General features: G+C 37.7%; 1 protein-coding gene across 1 annotated transcript in view; it reads left to right on the top strand.

The window, feature by feature from the left end:
• The first annotated feature begins 14,385 nt into the window (after positions 1–14,385).
• Positions 14,386–24,186, top strand: part of LOC136884808 (uncharacterized) — a 29,910-nt gene continuing 20,109 nt past the window's right edge. The window contains exons 1-3 of the mRNA XM_068226777.1: positions 14,386–14,590; positions 15,702–15,782; positions 16,966–17,048. Coding sequence (XP_068082878.1) covers positions 14,579–14,590; positions 15,702–15,782; positions 16,966–17,048 — 176 coding nt within the window. The 5' untranslated portion in view covers positions 14,386–14,578. The remainder of the gene's footprint in view (positions 14,591–15,701; positions 15,783–16,965; positions 17,049–24,186) is intronic.

Consider the following 24,186-nt stretch of genomic DNA (forward strand, 5'->3'; position numbering starts at 1 on the left):
TGGGATGAGCTAAATGCCGAGATTACCCGAGCAGTTCCGAGTACAGCCGATTGTGGCTGTACAAGTGAGCACGCACGCCTACAATGCAGCTTGCTTACAACGGGAAGGTAGTGGTATCGGTACAATAACGGTGTGAAATCGTACTATTAACAACTTCCTTTTGATAGTGACGTGTGTCTAATTCAGTTGCCTGTTGTTAAGGGAGTTTTGCTTCAAATTATGGAGGTAAATAGTATGACACATAAGAAATGTAGTTTCACTGCAGCTTTCAAATTAAACACTGTGAATTTAGCGGAAAAACAAGGGGTGAAGGCAGCGGCCAGGACATTTAATGTGAACCAAACATGATCAGATATTGGCGCAACCAAAAAGAGAAACAGGAAGCAGCAAACTTTTCATGGGACCAAAATGGGCAAATATCCTGAGATCGATACCAAAGTGCTAGAATATATAACCAAGTTGAGAAATGATGGTTTTGCTGTAACTCATGATATGATACAGCTTAAAGCACTGGAAGTGGAAGGGACATTGAATCTTAGTCGGCAACAATTCAAAGCCAGCAGAGGTTGGGCTACACGTTTTATGAGGAGAAATGGTCTGAGTTTGAGAAGATGAACAACTATTTGCCAGAGACTACCTAGTGATTATAAGGATAAGGTCATCGCTTTTCATCGTTACATCGTTCAGCAAAGGAAATTAAACAACTACTTGCTTCCTCAGCTTGGAAATGCAGATCAAACTCCGATCTATTTCGACTTGCCCCGAAACACTACTATTCATGAAAAAGGTGTTGCTGGTGTCATAATGCGTACAAGTGGTGCTGAGAAAATGAGATGTACAGTCATGCTGGGCATAACTGCCGATGGTAGGAAGCTTCCTCCATACATAATGTTTAAACAGAAGAGTCTACCAAAGGGTTAATTTCCAAGCGGTATTCATGTTTGAGTACATGAAAAAGATTGGATGACAGCAGACCTGGTTCAGGACTGGCTGAAAACCGTGTGGGGTCTTCGTCCTGGAGCACTGTTGCAGCAGAAAGCCTTAATTGTGCTAGATAGCTTTAGGGGCTATTTGTTAGATGCCATTAAGGACGAACTGAAATTCCTAAAGACGGATCTCGCAATCATCCCTGGGGGACTAACATCAATACTCCAGCATCTAGATGTGTCCATTAACAAGCCATTTAAAGGTCACATGAAAAGGCTTTATTTGGAATGGACGGCTTTTGCTACACATACATTCACACCAACTGGGAGAATACAGAGACCATCTCTAGAAACCATATGTGAATGGGTTCTCACTCCGTGGACTCTTATCAAGAATGAAACTATTGTGAAAAGTTTCAAAAAATCTGGGGATCTCAAATGCTCTCGACGGGAGTGGAGATGACATAACGTGGGATGGTAACGTCGGCAGCGGGGAAGATGATGACACAGATGATGGATCAGATGAAGCAGTGGTTAGGACTGCTATAACCTGAACATTATAGTCTGTAAATTGAGTTTTTGCCTACCGATATGGTTTGCGATCTTGAGCATTTTCATCAGTAATTTGTGTTTTTTTATATTGTTATATTACTTCTAGTCTTCATCTCTCAAGGATAGCATAGTTCACAGCATAAGTTAGAGGAATAACATATTGGTTTTTATGCATTTAATAGTTTATTGTAGTTGTATTTGTATCAATATTTGTGTGTCGGTTAGTGTCTCTAGTTCTTCTGTGTGTACCATGTCTCGTTTATTCCGGGAAATGCACGTGGCAAGAAAGTGACTTGAGTCTCAGATCAGTGGAGTGTTTCCTTTGTAGACCATAACCTCCTGTGCCTCCCTTAACTGTAAGTACCATAATTTGTTATTTCCTCACTCTCTTTTATTCTTGTATTCTCATTTTAGTGCCGCATGTTGTTAGTAAGTGTATATTTTGTGAATTAATTTTCCCTCATGAATAATTATCTTTTTGGAGTACAGTGTTACATTTTATGCGGGCTATGCTCCGCGGTCGTATTGCATCAGCTGAGCGTTGGCATCGTAGGTACGGCGATGCTCGCGTGTTTCCCGAACTATCAAACACAACTGACATTGACAAATGACTGGCCATGAAGTTCTTTTTCATTATTTTGTGTTAATATTGCTTAATGCGGTAAATAAAAGTGATTTATTATATTTACAATATATGTAGGCCTAAAAGTAATGTTCACCATTTATTGTCTTTTTAAATTTATAAATTTTCAAATGAAAATAGCCAGTAAAAATCAGAATACATTCATAAGTTTGTTAAGGAACAGTGTAGAATGTTTACATGTACAATTTATAGCCTACCCTCATGTGTTCACTGCACAAAATTTGATGTTATCGCATATTGGACCCCCTTCACATTTTTTTTACTGTAAACGTGGGGAAAAAAAGGGGGTCTAATATGCAAGTAAGTATGGTAGTTTAAAATGATTGTAGTGTATTGTAGTATCTTTTAGAAATTTGTGCATTTATTTTCTTACTGGGAAATATTTGTGTAGTATGGTATCTGTAGTATCTGTTGTAACTCTCTTACTAGAAATTGGTTGTAGCAATTAGGGTAGACTTAACTGCAGTGTAGAATTTAATTCTTGGATATTACTTTCAGTTTTCAGTAATTAACAGCAATTTTCATTCTGTTAGGGTGTTGTAGGAAAAAATTTTGTACAACTAAGTAGTATTATAGTGTAGTAGTAGCTTATACTAATTTCCATTTTTCATGTGATCTTTGTGAACTATCTTAGACAATATTACTTTCCTTTCATTTTTATTTTGCAAAGAATAAATTATCTTATTTTTCCTCTTATTTTCATTATTCTGTGAAGAAGTGTAGGAACTGTGGGTGTAGCCAGGCATTACGGAGTATGAGGGAGGATTTGGAGAGTTTAAGGGAAATAATTAGAATTCTCTCAATGGGCTGGAAGGAGAGTAGGCCTCCCTCAAAATATGTGGAGGATACAGTAGGAGTAAAGGAGTGATGGGAAGGAAAGGGGGGAACTTTAGATGACAGGTGGTCTAATGTTTTAAGCAGAAGGAGATTGAAGGCTAAAGGCTCTATTCAGGATCAGAATTCAGGACAGGTGCCTGTGAGAAATTGGTATAAGTCACTGCAGGTAGAACAACCGAGTGAAGATTATGAACAGAAAACTGTTGCTGAGAAGTGTGGAAGTTGGAGGAAGGGAAAAGGTAGGAAAGGAAATGAAAGGTGGAACAAGGGCATGGGAGGGAGAAAAGGGAGGAGGAAGTAGCTTCTGTAGCTGTCAGGAAAGATAGGGCTGACAGGGAGGGGAGGGGATCAAATGAGGTGGTACGGTTGAGGCTCTGGTCATGGGGGATTCCATTGCAAAACACGTAGGGAAAGAGTGTGTTGGAAAGGGAACCAGGGTAGAGTGTTATCCAGGAATTGGGCTGAGGCAGATGTTGAGGAAAATAGAAGAGAAGGAGGAGGGAAAGGAGAATGTGGTAGTGTTTCATGTTGATACTAACAACGTAAGACAAGCAACATAGTTGGGGATGTGTGGGATCTGGTAAATGCACCTTGGGTGAAGTTAAAGGAAGCAGAGATTGTTGTCAGTGGAATACTTGTAGGAGGGATACTGACTGGAACGTGATAGGGGATTTAAATGAGACTATGGAGTGGGGATGTGGGAAGCTGCAAGTGAAATTTCTAGAACCTAATGGGTGGGTAGGCAATAGGGATCTGTGCTCAGATGGCCTTCACTTAAACTGCAGTGGTATATAGGAAATTTGTTTAGAAGGGTTATAGTGAGGTACATTCAGGGAAACGGGCTGGCCTAGGGAGTGGTAAAAAGGGTACAGGGAACTGGACATCAAGTAGGGATGACGTAAAAATGTTAGTGCTCAACTGTAGAAGTATAGTAAAGAAAGGAATAGAATTAAGTAATTTAATAGATATATACTTAACAATATTGTAATAGGAGTTGAATCATGCGTGAGAAATGATATAATGGATGCAGAAATATTCTCATAGAACTGAAGAGTGTATCATAGAGATAGGAAGGGTAAAGGGGGAGTATTTATGCTGGTGAAAGAAGAATTTGTAAGTTACAAAAAGTTAAAGATGACAAACATGATACTCTAGGTGTAAGGCTCATCTCTAAAGATTATAGGTAACTTAATGCCTTTGGAGTGTACAGGCCGGGAAAGGGTAGCGCTGACGGCTGTCTGAGGCCTGCTCATTCCAGCTCTGGAACTTTGTACTGTTAGATCGGCACTGAAGTACTGTTTGTTAAAGTGAGAAAACGTGCAGTTCTTCATTTCATCGAGTATTTTATGTGATAACACTTCCTTTAATCACCACATTCCTACTGCCTTTTTTGTAATGACCTATGTTGATGACTTCAGTTAGGAAAACCACAAAAAGTCTTTCTGAGAATCCTGTTGCGAAGCACGGGTACTTCAGCTAGTTTTAATGAAAAATGTAAGAGTATGCATAGGTACTTTAAATCAGGAGATGGACATTCGAGGAACCATTAATGAACAAGGGGAGTGTGTATGCGAGGATCTTCAAAAATCAGATGTATTCAGTCAGCAGTATGTAATGATTATTGGTTACAAGGATAATGTCCAGATAGAGAAGGAGACTAATACATTTACAGTAAGATACAAAGGCTGAAAACTAGAAAAGCAGCTGGAATTTATAAGATTTCTGGGGATAAACTAAAGACAATGGGTTGGGATATAGTACCATATCTGATGTACTTATCTGATTACTGTTTGCATGAAGGTGCTATACTAAATGAGTGGAGAGTTGCTATAGTAGCCATTGTGTATAAACAAAAGGGTGACAGACATAAAACCGAAAGTTACACGTTAGTCATTTTGACATGCATTAACTACGGAAAGCAACCTTTCTGATTATATTAGATAAGCTAGCGAAATTAATAACTGGTACGATAGAAGGAAGCTAAAGTTGTAGGATTCCAGCAAGATATAGCAGATATCCTGGATTCAGGAGGTCAAATGAACTGTGTTATGACTGACCTATCTAAGGCATTTGATAGGGTAGATCATGGGACACTACTGGCAAAAATGAGTGCTGTTGTACTAGAAAAAGGTATATTTCTAGAAAATAGAACTCGGAGAATTGGAGTAGTTGAAGCTTTATCTGTCCCAGTAATAATTAAGAGGGGAATTCCTCAAGACAGTGTTATTGGACCTTTGTATTTTCTTATATATATATCAATGATATGTGTAAAAAAGTGGATCAGAGATTTTTTAGGATGGTGTTATTTGGACAGAGTAATAAATAAGTTACAAGATTGTGAGCAACTGCAAAATGACCTTAATAAAGTTGTGAGATGGGCAGTAGGCAATGGAATGATGATAACCAGGGTTAGAAGTCAGGTTGTTAGTTTCACAAATAGGAAAAGTCCCTTCATTTTCAATTACTGCATTGATGGGGTGAATGTTCCTTTTGGGAATCATTGTAAGTACCTAGGGTAATAACTTAAATATGATTTTAATTAAGGGGTACAGATCTCTGTACATGGTTATGAGGGTATTTAGGGTTTGTAGTAAGAATGTAAAAGTGAGGGCATATACGTCTCTGGTAGGACCCCAACTAGAGTATTGAACAAGTGGAATAAAATAAACTTTAATATTTATTTGACTTCATTGTACATTTCATGTTTGTGGATTACTGTAGTCGCATCCTAGTTCGTGAACCATGGGTAACGGCTGAGTGGCCTAGTAAGTGGTCCTGAGAGTCGGGATACCAGTTGCTATGGAATGGGAGTCGGCATCTTGGACATATTCTGAGTCATGGCCCTCCTTGTGCTCAGGCGGCTAGGACTATACAATTCACCGGTGGTCCATAACCCGTTAGAGGAGAGATCCTCACTTGGACTATGTGCAAGTAGGGTAGCATCCTGCTTCATGAATTTACCGAGCTCAGAACACTTTAAGCAAGCCTCGGACCTATGGGGTATCGGAGTCCCACTTCCATTTGACAGGCGAGGGACTCCTTGGAAACAACTTGGCGAACAAAATGGAATTCGATGGGGAGCTATCAATATTAATGGGGCTTATGGAAGAAAGAAAGTAGAACTGGCTGAGTCAGCAAAAAGGATGCATTTGGATGTGCTAGGAGTAAGTGATATTCGGGTAAGGGGAGATAACGAGGAAGAGATAGGAGATTATAAAGTGTACTTGACGGGTGTTAGAAAGTGAAGGGCAGAGTCTGGGGTAGGGCTGTTTATCAGAAATACTGTTGCACACAACATAGTTTCTGTTAGGCACATAAATGAGCGAATGATGTGGGTAGATTTGTCAGTTGCAGGAATTAGGACAAGAATTGTGTCCGTGTATTCACCATGTGAGGGTGCAGATGAGGATGAAATGTACAAGTTTTATGAAGCAATGAGTGACATCTTGGTCAGGGTCAACAGCAAGGATAGAATAGTGCTAATGAGCAATTTCAATGCAAGAGTTGGGAATAGAACTGAAGGATACGAAAGGGTGATTGGTAAATGTGGGGAAGATATGGAAGCTAATGGGAATGGGAAGCGTTTGCTGGACTTCTGTGCTAGTATGGGTTTAGCTGTTATGAATACATTCTTCAAGCATAAGGCTATTCACCGCTATACATGGGAGGCTAGGGGTACCAGATCCATAATAGATTATATCTTAACAGACTTCGAATTCAGGAAATCTGTTAGGAATGTACGAGTTTTCCGCAGATTTTTCGATGATACAGAGCACTATCTGATCTGTAGTGAACTAAGTATCTCTCGGCCTAGGGTAGAGAAAGTGAAATCTGTCTGCAAACGAATAAGGGTAAAATGTCTCCAGGACGAGGAAATTAGACAGAAGTACATGGATATGATTAGTGAGAAGTTTCAAACAGTAGACAGTAAGCAAGTTCAGGATATAGAAAGTGAATGGGTGGCATACAGGGATGCTGTAGTAGAAACAGCAAGGGAATGCCTAGGAACAACTGAGTGTAAAGATGGGAAAAGGCGAACATCTTGGTGGAATGATGAAGTGAGAGTAGCTTGTAAACGTAAAAAGAAGGCTTATCAGAAATGGCTCCAAACAAGGGCCGAGGCAGACAGGAATTTGTACGTAGATGAAAGAAACAGAGTGAAACAAATAGTTGTTGAATCAAAAAAGAAGTCATGGGAAGATTTTGGTAACAACCTGGAAAGGCTAGGTCAAGCAGCAGGGAAACCTTTCTGGACGGTAATAAAGAAGCTTAGGAAGGGAGGAAAAAAGGAAATGAACAGTGTTTTGTGTAATTCAGGTGAACTCATAATAGATCCCAGGGAATCACTGGAGAGGTGGAGGGAATATTTTGAACATCTTCTCAATGTAAAAGGAAATCATCCTTGTGGTGTTGCGAACAGCCAAGCTCATGAGGAGGAGGAAAATGATGTTGGTGAAATTATGCTAGAGGAAGTGGAAAGGATGGTCAATAAACTCCATTGTCATAAAGCAGCAGGAATAGATGAAATTAGACCTGAAATGGTGAAGTATAGTGGGAAGGCAGGGATGAAATGGCTTCATAGAGTAGTAAAATTAGCGTGGAGTGTTGGTAAGGTACCTTCAGATTGGACAAAAGCAGTAACTGCACCTATCTATTGCGATCAGTCGTTGAGAGGAAGTTGGATGAAACCCAGTGTGGTTTCAGACCACAGAGAGGCTGTCAGGATCAGATTTTCAGTATGCGCCAGGTAATTGAAAAATGCTTCGAGAGGAATAGGCAGTTGTGTTTATGTTTCGTAGATCTAGAGAAAGCATACGACAGGGTACCGAGGGAGAAGATGTTCGCTATACTGGGGGACTATGGAATTAAAGGTAGATTATTGAAATCAATCAAAGGTATTTATGTTGACAATTGGGCTTCAGTGAGAATTGATGGTAGAATGAGTTCTTGGTTCAGGGTACTTACAGGGGTTAGACAAGGCTGTAATCTTTCACCTTTGCTGTTCGTAGTTTACATGGATCATCTGCTGAAAGGTATAAAATGGCAGGGAGGGATTCAGTTAGGTGGAAATGTAATAAGCAGTCTGGCCTATGCTGACGACTTGGTCTTAATGGCAGATTGTGCCAAAAGCCTGGATTGTAATATCTTGGAACTTGAAAATAGGTGCAATGAGTATGGTATGAAAATTAGCCTCTCGAAGACTAAATTGATGTCAGTAGGTAAGAAATTCAACAGAATCGAATGTCAGATTGGTGATACAAAGCTAGAACAGGTCGATAATTTCAAGTATTTAGGTTGTGTATTCTCCTAGGACGGTAATATAGTAAGTGAGATTGAATCAAGGTGTCGTAAAGCTAATGCAGTGAGCTCGCAGTTGCGATCAACAGTATTCTGTAAGAAGGAGTCGGCTCTCAGACGAAACTATCATTACATCGGTCTGTTTTCAGACCAACTTTGCTTTACAGGAGCGAAAGCTGGGTGGACTCAGGATATCTTATTCATAAGTTAGAAGTAACAGACATGAAAGTAACAAAAATTATTGCTGGTACAAACAGGTTGGAACAATGGCAGGAGGGTACTCGGAATGAGGAGATAAAGGCTAATTTAGGAATGAACTCGGTGGATGAAGCTGTACGCATAAACCGGCTTCGGTGGTGGGGTCATGTGAGGCGAATGGAGGAGGATAGGTTACCTAGGAGAATAATGGACTCTGCTATGGAGAGTAAGAGAAGTAGAGGTAGTCCAAGACGACGATGGTTAGACTCGGTTTCTAACGATCTAAAGATAAGAGGTATAGAACTAAATGAGGCCACAACACTAGTTACAAATCGAGGATTGTGGCGATGTTTAGTAAATTCACAGAGGCTTGCAGACGGAACGCTGAAAGGCATAACAGTCTATAATGATAATGTATGTATGTATGTATGTATGTATGTATGTATGTATGTATGTATGTATGTATGTATGTATGTACATTTCAGTATGGACCTAAACATGAGAATTATAACGTGTAAGTGGTATGTTCCGATCTGTCAGTGGAGAGATGGCATGGAAGAAGATGAATAAGTTTGAGTGGTGTCTTTGAAAGTAGGAAAGATCACAGTATGAAGATTAAGCTGCATTTCAAGAGGACAAGTTGAGGCAAATATTTGTTTATAGGAAGGGGAGGTAGGGTAATGTTCAATATATTTCCAATTTCTTTGCAATCATTTAAGAAAAGGCTAGGAAAACAGGTAGGGAATCTGCCACCTGGGTGACTGCCCTAAATCCAGATCAGTTTTGGTCGGTCGGTTGGTCTGAAGGCTTTTACCACAGTGCTACTGTCATGTAAGGCAATGTGGATTCCCTGCAATTCTGTTGTAGACCTTTCTGACACTGTCATGCTGTATGACCTCGGGCACATTCAACCTTTATACAACTTCATTGTTCCTGTTTCAGAAACATCATGGCAAGACTAACTTAGGTCGTGAACTAACACAAAGGTGTGTTCCTGTCACCAGTTCACATGTGCATGTTGTTAGAAGGGAGAGTCTATTTGGGATTCCCTTTGTCTCTTCTCCTCCTCACAACCCATTGTTATGTTAATTCCTTGTTCTTTAAAAGAAATGAGAAACATAAAGAAGTAAATATTTACTGTGAACCCTAGTACTTTCTCTGTGTAAACATTAAAATAGATATGATTACAAACAGAAATTTCAAAAAAAATTCCTCTCTTACTATAAAACGGTGTAGAACTTTTATCCAAGGTGTATACACCGTTTATGTGAAATTCGTTACTAATAAACTGTGTATAAGCCTCCTATGTATACATATATTATAGTTATTCATTGAATTGCTCATATAGACTAGGACCCTTGTGTAAGCGTTGTATAGCAGCGAGTAAAGAGCAGCGAGTAGCGGAAAAAGAAATGAATGAGCAGTTTATTTTCGTGGTATTTACTGTCTGCAGTAATATAATCGTGGTGACATGTTCGACTTATCCATTTAACATTGAATACACATGGAAAGAATGGACGGTAACGTTGATGATCTTCATGATATTTTAAAAATAGAAGACATACACCATTTAGAAGTTAAGGAGGCTAGACATCTTTGTAAAGTAGAACACTTTCAAAGAGATGGAATGACCATGAAAAACTATAAAAGAAATGATGGTTGGCATATTTTTGTGTAATAATGTGTTACTGTTTGATAGGCTTTTGAAACTCTTAGTTTATTATACATTATCTGCCTCTACAAAGATCTTTCAAAAATTTGAGTATAAAAGGGACATTCCTTGACATAAAATTTGGTATGACTTGAAAACCGTATGTAACATGATTTCCATACTTTTGTAGTTGAATACGCAGATATGTGATGTGTAAATGCCTAATAGAATTTTTTTTTGATCAAACCTTTCTTTTACCTGCAAAACAGTTTTCCATTTCTCTCATGGCATTCATTACACTAACAAGCTGAAGAAATGTTGATATCAATATAAGCCAATGTCTAGCTGTCTCACTTTGTGTTGCCACTGACTTTCTGGAAAGTTTTGCAGAAGCCATCATAAAAGCAAAGAACATACAAAATACTTCAGTGAACAGCAGGAAGAGATTCCTATGACTTGGAACGTGTCTATATGTGCTGAATACCACATTTATTAGTAAGAAAAATATACAATGCTTATACAGGGTTTATTTGCTGTATAACTTAGTAGTAGTCCTATTAGTCTTATTAGTAAGATGTTTCATTTATAATTCAGTAAGACGTACTTTAAAAATTGTACCCTTGGTTTAGTTAAATTGTTAAGCGCAGCTATGCGCTGAACATAGCACTGGCATCCTTGAAGGAGGCAATCTAACTTTTCACTTCTTAGAACATACAAAAGTCCAGTCAGCATGTACAATCTCCCTGTCAGCTGATCGTATCTCATGTTGCCAACTCAAAACTTGACTGCCCTGACCAATTTGTATGGTTCATGAGTTTTAAGACTTATGTCCTTGATAACTTCCTTTCCAAATTTCATATGAGGTGGCCTGTCTAATCTATCTCTGGTAGGATACTGTATGCTCAATGCCTGACGTCTTCTGGATTATCCCAGAACAAGATTCTAACTTGTATTTTGTGTCCCAATCCCATCCTTGACTCTGATGATATGAAAGTGTCTGAGATATGAGCAGTGCTAGTATAACCATTCCTAATAAAGCCAGAACCAGTAGGAAAGGATGAGGAATTGACATTGATATTATAACCATTCAGTGGCATTTGGGTCAGTTATAGAGCCATTGGAGGTTATGCTAAGGAGGAGATCAACGGAATTACTCGGAAAAATACTTCCAGCAGCTACAGATCCAGTCATCATACGTCTAATTATGTCTTATAGCCGGAATAATTTGCTCATTTAAATAAGAAATTGAATGGATACAAAATGGGGACGGAGATTCATAAGCTCAGAACCCCAAGGTCATTGGATGCTTACAGTCACGAAATGTCACTTGATATATAAGCTAAGGCTAGTAAGTAAAGTTTACATTTTCAGCAGCAGGAAGAAGCAAGTCTACCATATGACATTTAGGTCCTGCAACAACATGCGGCGGAGGCCATGATTTAACGTTATAAGTTCAATGATCAAGAAGGCGCTGAAGAGATAAATTGATTGTATACGTCATGAAGAAAAAATAAATGGTGAAGTGTTCCTTTGTATAACATCCTAGTTAGAAGAGATGACGTCATCACAGAGTTTATTCCTCAAATGTCAAAAACATATGGAAAATAAATTATAAATTAACGAACATAACAGAAAATATGAAACACGGACCAATATTATTAATGTAACAATTTTTAATGGACTTCTGTTTTTATGAACAATTGGATTGTAGAAAAAAGAACTAAAAACTGAGATTGAAGGTCGACACATTGAAAGGCATATTAGGAAATATCTAACATTGTATAAAATAATGAAACACAATATTTGATATTAAAACAATGAGAGTATTTTGGGCTAGTAGTGAAATATTTTATGATGATGATGATGCTTGTTGTTTTAAAGGGCCTAACATCGAAGGTCATCGGCCCCTAAAGAAATATTATATAACGCCTATATCATTGTACTAATTCTGTCCATACAAGTTTCAGGTCCGATAGCTCACAATGATTGAAGATTGTTCCTGCAATGTAATGATGAGAGTCAACACGTGGGTGTAACGGGAGTAGTGTCCTGACAGGCCTGGAATGATGCTAGAGTGGATGCCAGATTGAGACCGATGAAATGGAGAGAGGAGAGCAGTGTTACGTGGTCTTCAATGAAAAGTACCCAAGATATCATCTTTCTTATTCTATCTTGTAGCATGCATAGTAGTAGAGTAGATTTTATTTCATTTTATCATGAGGTGACATTAATTGTGACAGCTTGAGTGACCTAATGTGATCATCGCAAACGCCCAGTGATATTCGTAATTGCAACTCAGTTTAATGTGAGGATATTGAGGTCTTTTGTCCCGTGCGATGTTCAACTTGTGGAATACGCATTTTGTCGTAAATTACCTGGGATTTTTCCATAATGATCATGAATAAAAAGGGATGTTTTCTTCATAATTTTGAATCATACTAGAACTGCGTAGATATTTTTGTGAGGTGATATGATTTTAAAAAGGTCTTCTTATGTGATAATTTTGTACGTTGCACAGTTGCAAGTGTTTCGTGAGATTAGTGCCACGATGATTGTGACATGTTTTGTAATGATGATGATAATTGTTCTTCGGATAAGGTGTTTGTGAATTTCTTGGGATAAATAATTTTGAGTAGGCATGGTGCGCTTAAAAGTATGGTGTATGACAAATGACAGAGTCGTCGATAAGTGTTTAGATGGTGAAAATGAAGTTATTATAGTAAATGATTTGTTGAGAACATGTATTATGGAAGTGCAATAAGTAATCTTTGAGATTTTCAATGAATCTCGGATTGAGAAATGGATTAAAGTGTTCATCATGCAAAGTTAAGAGAATCCAGAGATAGATAAGCAGTAAGGTTGTTATTAGTGATTTTCGAATAACATATCCGAAGGTCATAAATGTAGATAGATGTACGACCATCAAGATATTAATCTGTGGCGTGATGTGGTGTGGATATTGAATATTTCAAACGGATAATCACTGATAGGAGGTCTTCGACATTAAATAACACTGACATGGATGTATTAGAACATCATACTCAAGCAAATTGTTATCACGTGGCGTAGTACAAGTTGTATTCATTTGAGTAGTTGCTTTGTAGCATGGATCTTTGTAGATAGTAGATCTTCACCATATTTTACAGGAGGATAGCTCTGGCGAGACAAGATGCTGTCAACTCATTTTTAGATCTTCTCTTTATCATGATGGAATTAGCTAGATATTTTACATTCTTTCTCAGGTGATGCACATTAGTTCCTGGGAGATGCTGTTTCTATTCGACTGAATTACTATGAAATCCAGTTATAATGTCTTTGAATGATATATGATCACTTATTTAACCTTTTCACTGCTGAGTTTTGATGACCAGCCGAGCCCTGTGGGCCGGGTTTTTTTAAGGAAGAAGCACTTTGACAGATACATATTTGCTGATACTAGTAATGGAATGCATATCGTCCCCTTAGCCCTGCAGCCCAATACGATGTCGGGGATGAAGTGAGATTATATTTTACACCATATCTTACGACCGGATGCCCTTCCCGATGCAAACCTCAGTTGAGAAGATAATGAATATGAAATGAATGATGGTGAATGAAACTGCTTACAGAAGTGGAAGGAATCGGCTGTGGCTTATGAATAGGAACTGTCCCAGCATTTGCTTGGGAGTACGAAAGGGAAACCACAAAGAAAAGAAAAGAAAAGGAATTCTCAAGACAGCTGACGATGAGGTTCGAACCAACTCGCCTGCCGAGTGCAGAGCTTGGCTCCATAGCCGTAGCATGTTAATACGCGCGGCTATTCCACTCGGTGATACTATTACTGAAATATCATATAAAATTCTTTATGCAAGAACTGGTAATATCAAAATTTTACATTTGGGGAAAAATAATTTATCTGAGGAAGGGGTGACAATTCCGCATGAGATTCATCATTACTACTTTGTCTCGCACTTTCTTGTAGTTCAGTGTCGCCACTTAGATATTCTCCACCTTCATTATCAAAATATAGCTCTCCAGAATCACTACTTATGAGGAAACATTCAAATTCTTCGTCAACAAGAGATGAATGTATACTTCAAGACGCCATGATGGCTACATGTTGGCGGGAAAGATGTTCCGCTCCAAAGAAGCTAAAATAACACCAGATTGCTTTCAAAACATGCCAAATGGAGTGGTATATCTGCAATACAGAACTTCTTTGAGCATTTCCACGGAATCTCAAAGCATGACATTATATCGCGTTCATTTGTGAGATCGGTGAAGTACACACGGCACCAAAACATATATATACGGGTTTGGTGGACGTGGCACGGCATACAAAAATGTATATATACGGGTTTGGCAGTGATTGGGTTAAGGATGGGCACATTGATAATAGGTTATTATTGGTAAACTGAAGTTGAAAAGCACTTAGGCAAGTTATGAGAAAAACAATAAGAAGGATAGAATATTGAAAGATGAAATCTTGGATCAATGAACGGTAAAGTAAGTGAAATGTTTAAGATTTTTCATTTCATTTCTATAACGGGCAGACAGTTAATGATAATGGAATAATTTTATAAGTGACACTAATCCTTCAGCAAGTTCCATGTTTGATTTCATCATGATAGGATATTGAATTTAAAATTAATTTTTAATGATGTGATTAACTGTAATGGTGTTAGCCAACAAAGGATTTAACCTCGTTTTATTTTCATACTTGTCCAATCATGTTGCGATGTAAATGTTATTGTCATTTAATTCTAATTACTATGATTTTATTAAAATGGCAAGATCCTTCCAAGAAACTGACATTTTTGATAATTTTCTTTACTTAATTGAGAAATATTTTAGCCTTGCTTTAAATAGAAATAGAACCTAATTGTTGCTCACTGAATGTCCATGCCCTGAGTCGAGACTCGTATATCACCGTTGATTTCCAGCGGAGGTATATTCATAATATCTATGAACCTTTAATATCCAAGACCACAGACGGTTACAATATGGTTGAACCGTGCATACATTTCATTGAACATAAGAGACTGGTATGTAACAGGACTGTCTGGCTGGAGAGGAAAACAATGGAAAACTACCTCACTCTTCATTTCCTTTGTTTGCCTACTCAGTGACACCTAGCTCTCCATGGCAGCTGATGGTAGAGCTGTTGAGGATCCTCTGTGCCTTCTGGCTGAGCACTTCACGGACAACAGGATATATGGAGGATTCGTATTTCGTACAGTATATTAAAGATAACAGTGATAAGTTTTAAGTTCTGTGTATTTACAAATTGGTTTGTTTATGATGAGCAGAATATTTTTCAGTATATCTGTACATTGTCCTGATTGTTCAGTGTCATTTTCAAAGGATTTATGTTGTACAATTGCTACATTTCAACAATACCCTGAGCAATCAAACAGGACACTTTTCACTCTTTATGGTCTTCTTCGTTGTCATGCTTTTAACGATCCTCAACATGGAAATTTTATTTAAAAAACCATAATGAGTATTTGAAAGTGACTCATTTAGTGGGAAACAATGAATTGTTAAGCCCACTCATATGAAAATAAATTGCCAGATGTGTCTGAGGGATGTGCCTAATATATTAACTTTTCTACAGGACAATTATGAACTTACATCAGACGAAATGCATTTGAAAGAAGGAACCAAACCAGTGTTGGCAGAGCCAGGACAAACACAGGTGAACAAATTTTATGTAATCTAATATTTTGATGACCTCCTTTCATTTTCTTCATGTAGTTCAAAATTTAAGGCAGGTAATGTGTAGTGGATAGTATTGCTTAAAGCCCCTCCACTGCATGGCATCTGGCAGCTGGTTTAATCACTGATACTGCTACTTTATCTTAAAACTGGATTTAGGCTACAGCCACGGCTATCTTCCTTTTGTCACGTGTCAAAAGAACTCCAACACATTTCTTTAAAATGTCGATCCTAGATGTACATCATCCACCAGGTCCTCTTTTGCCTGAACTTTTTCCTTGAAATATTATTTTTAGCAAATTGTTTCAGGAGTCCTCATAATGTGACCCATATATTCAAGCCTCCTCATTTTAATTGTCTTAATGAGCTCAGGTCGACAGTTCTTTGTGTGGAGTACTTCTTTCCTTTATTATGCTGCAACCACAAGATCATTGGGTTTGAAGCCCACTTTTGGCAGCCCTGAAGATATTTTTCTGCTGATTTCCATTTTTACACTAGTCAAATCCTGGGGCTGTACCTTATATAAGGCCATACCTATTCCTTTCCAGTCGTAGGCCTTTCCTATCCCATCATCTCCTTAAGACCTATCTCTGTCAGTGCGACGTAGAGCAACTTATAAAAAACACAAGATTTATAACATTTCCTGTTATATCCACATCTTGAACTTCTGTTTTCTCTGGGAAATGATATGTATAGGGCTCTGCAGTATTTAGTCCACCAAGATACAATTTGTTATCCAAACTTGGACATAGTAGGCAAGAGTTTGAGATCCAATATATATCCCTTTGACTATCAGTTGTCTGTGGGACACAAGGCACAATCGAGTGACAAGTCATTTAAGAAGGCTAAATAGGATGAACATGATGACAGCATGTTGTGGGAAGAAGGAAGAGGAGATGAGAGGTTTATATTTGTCCTTCTAGTTTGTCTTCTATTACTCCCTCTTCCAGAGGTGTCCTCTTTATTCTATTATGAGGCCCTTTTCTTGCTCCTGTTCTTCATATAATTATGGCATGAAACATGTTGTTCATTTCATTTCTTACATCAGGAGAATATATTGTTTTTACTGTGCAACTATGAAAGTCATATTGTCAACTAGGTCATGTTTATTTATAAACTTTTACTCTAGTTATCTGTTTACTTTGCATATTTGTTTGTTACAGCCTTCTACTGATTTTAAGGAAGAAATAAGCATAGATGAACCCACAGTTGGTCAGCTGGTTGCCTGTCTCAAAGAAGAAGACAAGTAAGTACAGTTTAGCTTAATTAGATTTTACATCCCTTACCGTCGACAATATGGTACTGGCTATTTATTTGTTCAGTAGCTCCATCTTCAGACAAGTGGTCGAGTGAAGTCCTCGAGAACCCAATATCGAGCTTTCTAAAGCCAGCAAATGTCCGTCTATATTATTCTTGAATTCTGTCATTTGTACTTCCATCCAGTCCTAACTTGTTGGTTTGATCGTGGCATGATAGAAAATCCCACAAATTTACATTAACTCTGTTCATAGTATCTAGTGTTTAGCAGGCTGCCTACATGTCGCCACTTGGTAGCTGAGTCAGTAAAAAGATATTAATATTTCCATCAGAGTTTTGTTCTCCATATTGTAATAAGTGTTTCTGGAGGGGGGTTTATGTAGTTCACCTTGACCTTGCTTTTAGCCATTTTTGCAACATGACCAATCCAATGAATCAACTTGCTGTGATTTAGACACGTGATTTTGTCTCCTTTCATATCTATAATCTCTGCATTCTTCTATCAATTCACATATCTTTTATTAGTGACACTTTGCAAATATATTCTTTCTGTGATATTGATTTGTTTTGTGAATGGTTCTTGAAAAGACAACTGGATTTTCTTCCTAGAATTATTCCTGTTGATGAATTATGTTTCACACATTACGGAATTCATAATTTTCTTAACACTGATATCTGGAATAATGAAAATCCTCATGTTGTTCACTCACGTTCAAAATAGGTTCACATTGAATGTATAAGTAGAAAGCAGCAACAGAATCATTGGCCCTTCATACACCCACTGCCTTTGACAGGCCTACAGTACTTGCATGTCCTACATGAAACAATGCCAGAGGTTCTCACTGACATTCCTCTGCACATACAAAGGGGCATCTTGTTCCGTCATGATTGTGTGACCAGCATATTTCTCTGCCGTGCAGGAATACTTAGACACAACATTTTTCCCCGCAATTGGTTTTGTTGAAATCATGTATTTGAGTGGGTGGCACAAAGCCTTGAATAAATCCCTTTGATTTTTATTTCCTGGGGCGTGCTGAGTGGCTCAGTCATTTGGGGTGCCAGCCTTTTGACCCTAGCTTTGCAGGCTCGATCCTGTTTGAGTTCGGTGATATTTGAATGTGCTCAAATACTTCAGCCTCATATTGGTAGATTTACTGGCACGTAAAGAAGTCCTGCAGGACTAAATTCTGGTACCTTGGTATCTCCGAAAACTGGAAAAGTAGTTAATGGGACATAAAGCATATAACATTATAATTTTACCAGGTGTATGGCCTATCCATTAATTCAAAATGCTGCTTTTCTTGACTATGCTGTCATCTTATTAGAAATCACCAAACTATGATTTGTCCTAAATGTTTTATTCTGTGTGACGAGATATTCCCAGCAGCAGTTTTATAGTAATTCCTGGTGTTCATAAACTGACTTACCATCAAGAGTGTTGGTGTTCTCAAATTGGATTACTCAATCAACATTCAGTTGTTTATTGATAAATTTAGAGTTTTCAACACTGTGATTAAATCGAACAATAAATAACATGGTTTGATATCAAAACTTTATCAACCTATCAAATTTAGCTCAATGTTTTTTTTTTTTTTTTTGACTGACCACTTCTGCAATCATTTATGAATGAGCTAGGAAGATAGCTGATATGGAATCTACCATGTGGGTGACTGCCCTAAATACATTTGATTGATTGATTGATTGATTGATCGATTGATAAGCTGGGAGTCTTCAGGGACATAGTATCTTGAAACAGTCTGTTATTGAGTGTTCCATGTAAGCAAGGAGATCTGCTTCAGGAGATATATGGAGTATGTTACATAGCAGAGATGGTTTTTTTTAGTGATAGTGATGTAGTTCCCAATTGATCTAGTGAAAATAAACTAGCAAGGTCTTCAGTGGATAGTTATCATGACAGTCACAACAGAGGACTCTCTGTGAAAATTGACTGGGAATGCAGTGTCAGGGCAATTCAAGGTAGTGTATATCCTGGGGCTATTACTTCTGTGATAATGGCAAATCTTAACAAAATGTATTAAAATTCTGAAATTAACTCTGCCCCTCAGAAATTCAACAAATTTCTTAGTTATGAAATTATCCCATAGGCATGATCTTCCAGAATGGTTTTGTGTGAATAAGGAAATTAGCAAAACTCACAAAGTTTTTATTAGTATCTGTAAGCACTTTAACCCATTCGGTGGGCGATGCGGCAAGATCCGTGGCTACAAGTTGCTTGCTCAGTGGGGAACGCGGATATATGCGCCGATTCAATTTTTTTTTTTCTCAGTTCCCTGCCTGCAGAGGTTTATTTCCTTTTCAGCAGCATATTCTGGATGAGTCTGCCCTCTGATATGAATTTTTTCAACTACATTCTCCCAATACCAATGTGTCATCCATGAGTTGCAGCATAAAGAACGCTGCTGAGTCCGGGCAAGAAAGACCTAAGGCTTAATAGCTCCACGCTGAAGCTTTAGCTAATCGCCTAATTGTCCCTTGGATGTAATAATATTGCTGTAGAAGGGATTTCTAGAGATTATGACACTGAACAGACCTCTCTGATGACATTTTAGAACTGTGACCTGATTTGTTATCCCCAGTCTTGAGTTCTTCCTTCATGACTGGAGTGTGTGTTTATCGCGAGTTACACTACATTTTATTATCGTATGCATCCATAATACTGTCATATTTCATAATTCCCGTCTAAACTGCTGAGACCAGTGTTCTATTCGATCCTTTTTCTTACATTCTTTCCCTAAAATATCTATAACGAATTACTGGCCCCCACTGTTAGAGGAAGATGATTTATGGGTCATGATAAATGAAATGTTGGAATTTAGTGGGGAGAATTGTGATATTAGTGAAGTAAATTCTGCCGAAGGGGAATTCATAAGTTACAGGAAAAATACCTGGAATAAGTACAGCAGGCTCGAATATACAGGGTTTGGGCGTAGCTGATGCGAATGTTCAGCAGTCGCAAAAGAGACAACACGTGTTCGATTCCAGTTCAAGTAGCAATCATGACAGTGACAGTTGTGACATAATACTGATTACAATCGAACCATTGCAAGTTCTTCATCAACTTATACTGAAAATGGACAAAGAAATTCCCGCTTTGATCCTAATTTCCATCGTGATGTAAAGAGAGTATTTTTAGGTAAATAAAACTGAGCGAAATATTTTAATTACTTTTTATGACGAGATATGCCAGAACATAGCTGAACAGACAAGAGATGTTGAGTAGGAAATCACACATAAAAGCCAGTTTAGTAAGACGAAAGGAAGGAATTGGGATCAAGACCGTGTTTGGACAAATAAGGATGAAATAAAGCTTCTTATGGCCATTCTGATGCCACAGGGGATTGCACAGAATCCTAAATTAGGACACTATTTCTCGCAATCGCTTGTTCACTACGCCTATTTTCTATGAGCTGATGACACAGAAGAGATTTTTTCTCGCCAGATTGAGTGGCCTGGCCGGCCTCCTGACCTCAACTTGGCAGGTTCGATTCTGGCTCAGACCAGTGGTATTTGAAGTGCTCAAATACATTACAAGATATTAGAATCATTCCGTATTGACGGTTTTCACTTTACAATGGCGAAAAATGAAAGTATCCTCCTATTCAATACATATGCTCAAATACGTCGGCCTCTTGTCAGTAGATTTACTGGCATGCAAAAGAACTTCTGCGGGACAAAATTCCAGCACCTCAGTGTCTCTGAAAACCGTAAAAGTAGTTAGTGGGACGTGAAGCCAATAATATTATTATTATTAGTATTATTATTATTATTATTATTATTATTATTATTATTATTATTATTATTATTATTATTATTATTTATTATTAGATTTTCCTCCACGGCTTTTTACATATCTCCGACAATGAGGTGAATAATGCACAATTTCCTCCCAAAATATACGAGATAAATCCAGTATTTGACCACCTGTTAGCAATATTTTCGGAGGCTTATGCCTGTGATGGCAAAATGTCAATCGATGAGAACCTCTTGCTATGGAAAGGGTGGCTAGGATGGAAAGTTTACATAACAAGAAAACAATCGCGTTTCAGTATGGAATTATATAAATTATGCGAAGGCAAGGCAGGTTATATAACATGACCTGCTTCCGTGTGTATCATAACGAACAGCTGTAAAAGACATAACACTGTGAAGACTGTAAATACTGTAAATATGATCTGTATTGTAGTGCAACATAGTCTGTTTATGTCACGTAGTAATTGTAGGGAGGCGATATAAACTTGATCCCTCGAAAGCGCTAACCAACATAACAGAAAATTTCATGAGTATTATAATTTATTCCATAGTACATCCTTTAAGTACATGTAAACTTTGTAAATCTACAATTTACATATGCAGAAACATTTATTTACAGGCAGAGATTGATAGTAAACTGCCTAAAATATTCAGGTGAAAGTTACTGTATAAACAAAGCCAGAGCTTTGCTGTTAGGAAGAAGCAATGTCGATTTCGCAGTGTGAAAGCACTTAGTACGTTTTAGCACAAAGTATTAAAAAATTAAAATAATCGAATTATTCATTCAAGTAAATTTTCTCTTTTGGCCCTTCAATAGTTCATTTTAGTCTAGGATTGTTTTCAATCAAGTAATTAAATATTTTCTTCAATCAGGGAAATCGCTCCCCACCTGGGAGTGAGCTAGTGTGTACCGAGCTCCCCGCTTAAGGGGTTAATTATATGAAGGCATGGTATGCATGTCTATAACAGGGGTAGAAATTTCTTGGTGAGAGAAGTACATGCAAGTATTAAAGAGTTTACAGTACCACAGAATATCATTGCACTTCCATACTCTTAGAAAGTAATTGAAGACACTGAAAGGAGTACAGAAGAACAGAGCCATGAAATTCAGGAAAGTATGGAATTTTACATTGCCAAATTGCCACAGTCAATCTTTAGGGAGGAAGAAGTTTAGAGATTGCTCTTCGTAAATTGTCGAAGAGTAGTAAATAAGCCATTAAAATTCAGTATATTGATGGAATCTGATGAGATTAATGTGTTAGTGGTGGAATCGTAGATCGTGGTTGAATGAAGGGGTGGTAATAAAGGTATTTCCAGAAGGTTATACTGTCTGTCACAGAGAACGAGGTTATAAGATATTGGAGGGGGGGGCATATTTATTCTGATGAAGGAATCCTATTGCTGTCATAAAAGGTTTACTGATGAAAGGGATGACATATTAAGGATAAAATTAGTCTGCGCTATGTAGGAGGTGAGAATTATTGGAACATATAGGCCTGGAAGAGAGGAAGGAGACATGGAAATCTTTGAGAAACTAATAGATTATACCACGCCCTTCCCACGTCCAGCTTCTCAGGGTATTTGAATATATAAGTTGTTTTATGTGGGGTCAAAGAAAAGTTAATACGCTGAGTATTATTATCTTTGTACCTGAATATTCAATGTACGTCTCCATCCGACGCATTAGTGAGTCAACTTGATCATCCAATAACTTATTACCTTAAGTCAAAAATACCTTAAACTATAGCAGAAGTCTATCAGTAAGACCTCGAATATTTTTTTAAAGCTACCATTATTTATTAAGTAAATGTATTTGAATCTAGGAAGAGAAAAAGGTAACAATATAATTAAAATCTGAAATTGATTGATTTCTGTATCTGTGAATTGATAAACTCATTTTTATAATGATCACGTTTGGTCTGTATGCTTCACTTGATCACTTTTGAAATTGGCTAAAGTCTTATTTACAACATTGCTTAAGTGACATTCTAAATAAATATAATCCCCTTATGGGAAATCTGGTTGCATCGAAATTACATTCCTTTCAATTAACATTCGTTGTCATTCGTAATACACTTACTTGTTCATACAACAGCTCAATAACATTAATTTGTGATAGCTGTACATCTGAATACAATTTCTGAATTCTAGCCTGAGTAATGCATTATCACATGAATTCTTTTATGGTTCTCTTAACCCTTTCTGGCCAAAAGTGTCCATCTTTTCATTTTGTCTTCCGGTCCTTAGCGCCCGAAAGCGCACGGCCTCATTGTCTACTCACGTCTGCGATCTATGTGATAGTTTTGTATTGTTTTCGACAGTGAAATATTTATAAGGTATTTATGAACACACTGTATAATCTACAATGCTTAGGAAATAAAAGAAGAGTGATAATCTGTCTTGAATTACAGCGCGCATGGGTCAGCTGTTTCTTTCATAAACATGGTGGGATTGAGTGCTGCGGACATTGAAAACAAGCTGAATTTAGGCAAAGAAAGTGACACAGAATCGTTGAGTAGTGGTGGAAGTGAATTTTTAGTAAGTGAAGAAGATATCAATAAAGATAATTTTAGTGATATCAGTGATGTAAGTGAAAACGGATATCCAGATATCGGACCTCATGGCGATGCGCTGGCAATTCAGGTAACACAAACATTTCGTTTTGTTACTCCGAATGATTATGTGGGTGATGTTGTACCTGTCCATAGTTGGGAAGTGGATCATGAAAACTATATTATTTTTTACATATGTTAGGAGGAGACAAACTATTCCATGACATAGCCAATTGCACAAATATCAATTCAGCATTCAAACAGGCACAGTCCGGTAAAATAGATATTGAATGGGAAGACACTTGCTCAGAGGAAATAAAGGCTTACATTGGAGTTCTTATATACATCGGCATCTTTCCACTTCCACAATCACGTGATTATTGGTTTAGTCCAGACATTGAGTGTCCTGTAATAAAAAAACTTATGAATTTTTAGAGATACAAGATTCTTGCAAAATATTTTCATATTGTGGACGTTAGACAGCTAAAATCCAGAGATGATCCCTCTTAAAACATGCTTCAAAGAGTTCTCCCACTCTTGCAAATAATAGACAGCTTCCTGTACAAATACAATCCAGGCAGAAAATTAGCTACTGATGAGGCAATGATCCCATTCAAAGGACGCAATGTTCTGAAACAGTATATAAAAGATAAGCCGGTAAGGTGGGGTTTCAATGCGTGGTTTCTTGCCACTCCGAAAGGATAAATTCTCAAAAGCATTATCTATCGTGGTAAGAAGAAACCCAGGAATAAGGGCATGTTGTTGGGAAACTAGGTTGTCATTAATTTATAAGAAGAAAGGTTA

This window comes from Anabrus simplex, chromosome 3 (assembly GCF_040414725.1).
Source record: "Anabrus simplex isolate iqAnaSimp1 chromosome 3, ASM4041472v1, whole genome shotgun sequence".
NCBI classification, from domain to species: Eukaryota; Metazoa; Arthropoda; class Insecta; order Orthoptera; family Tettigoniidae; genus Anabrus; species Anabrus simplex.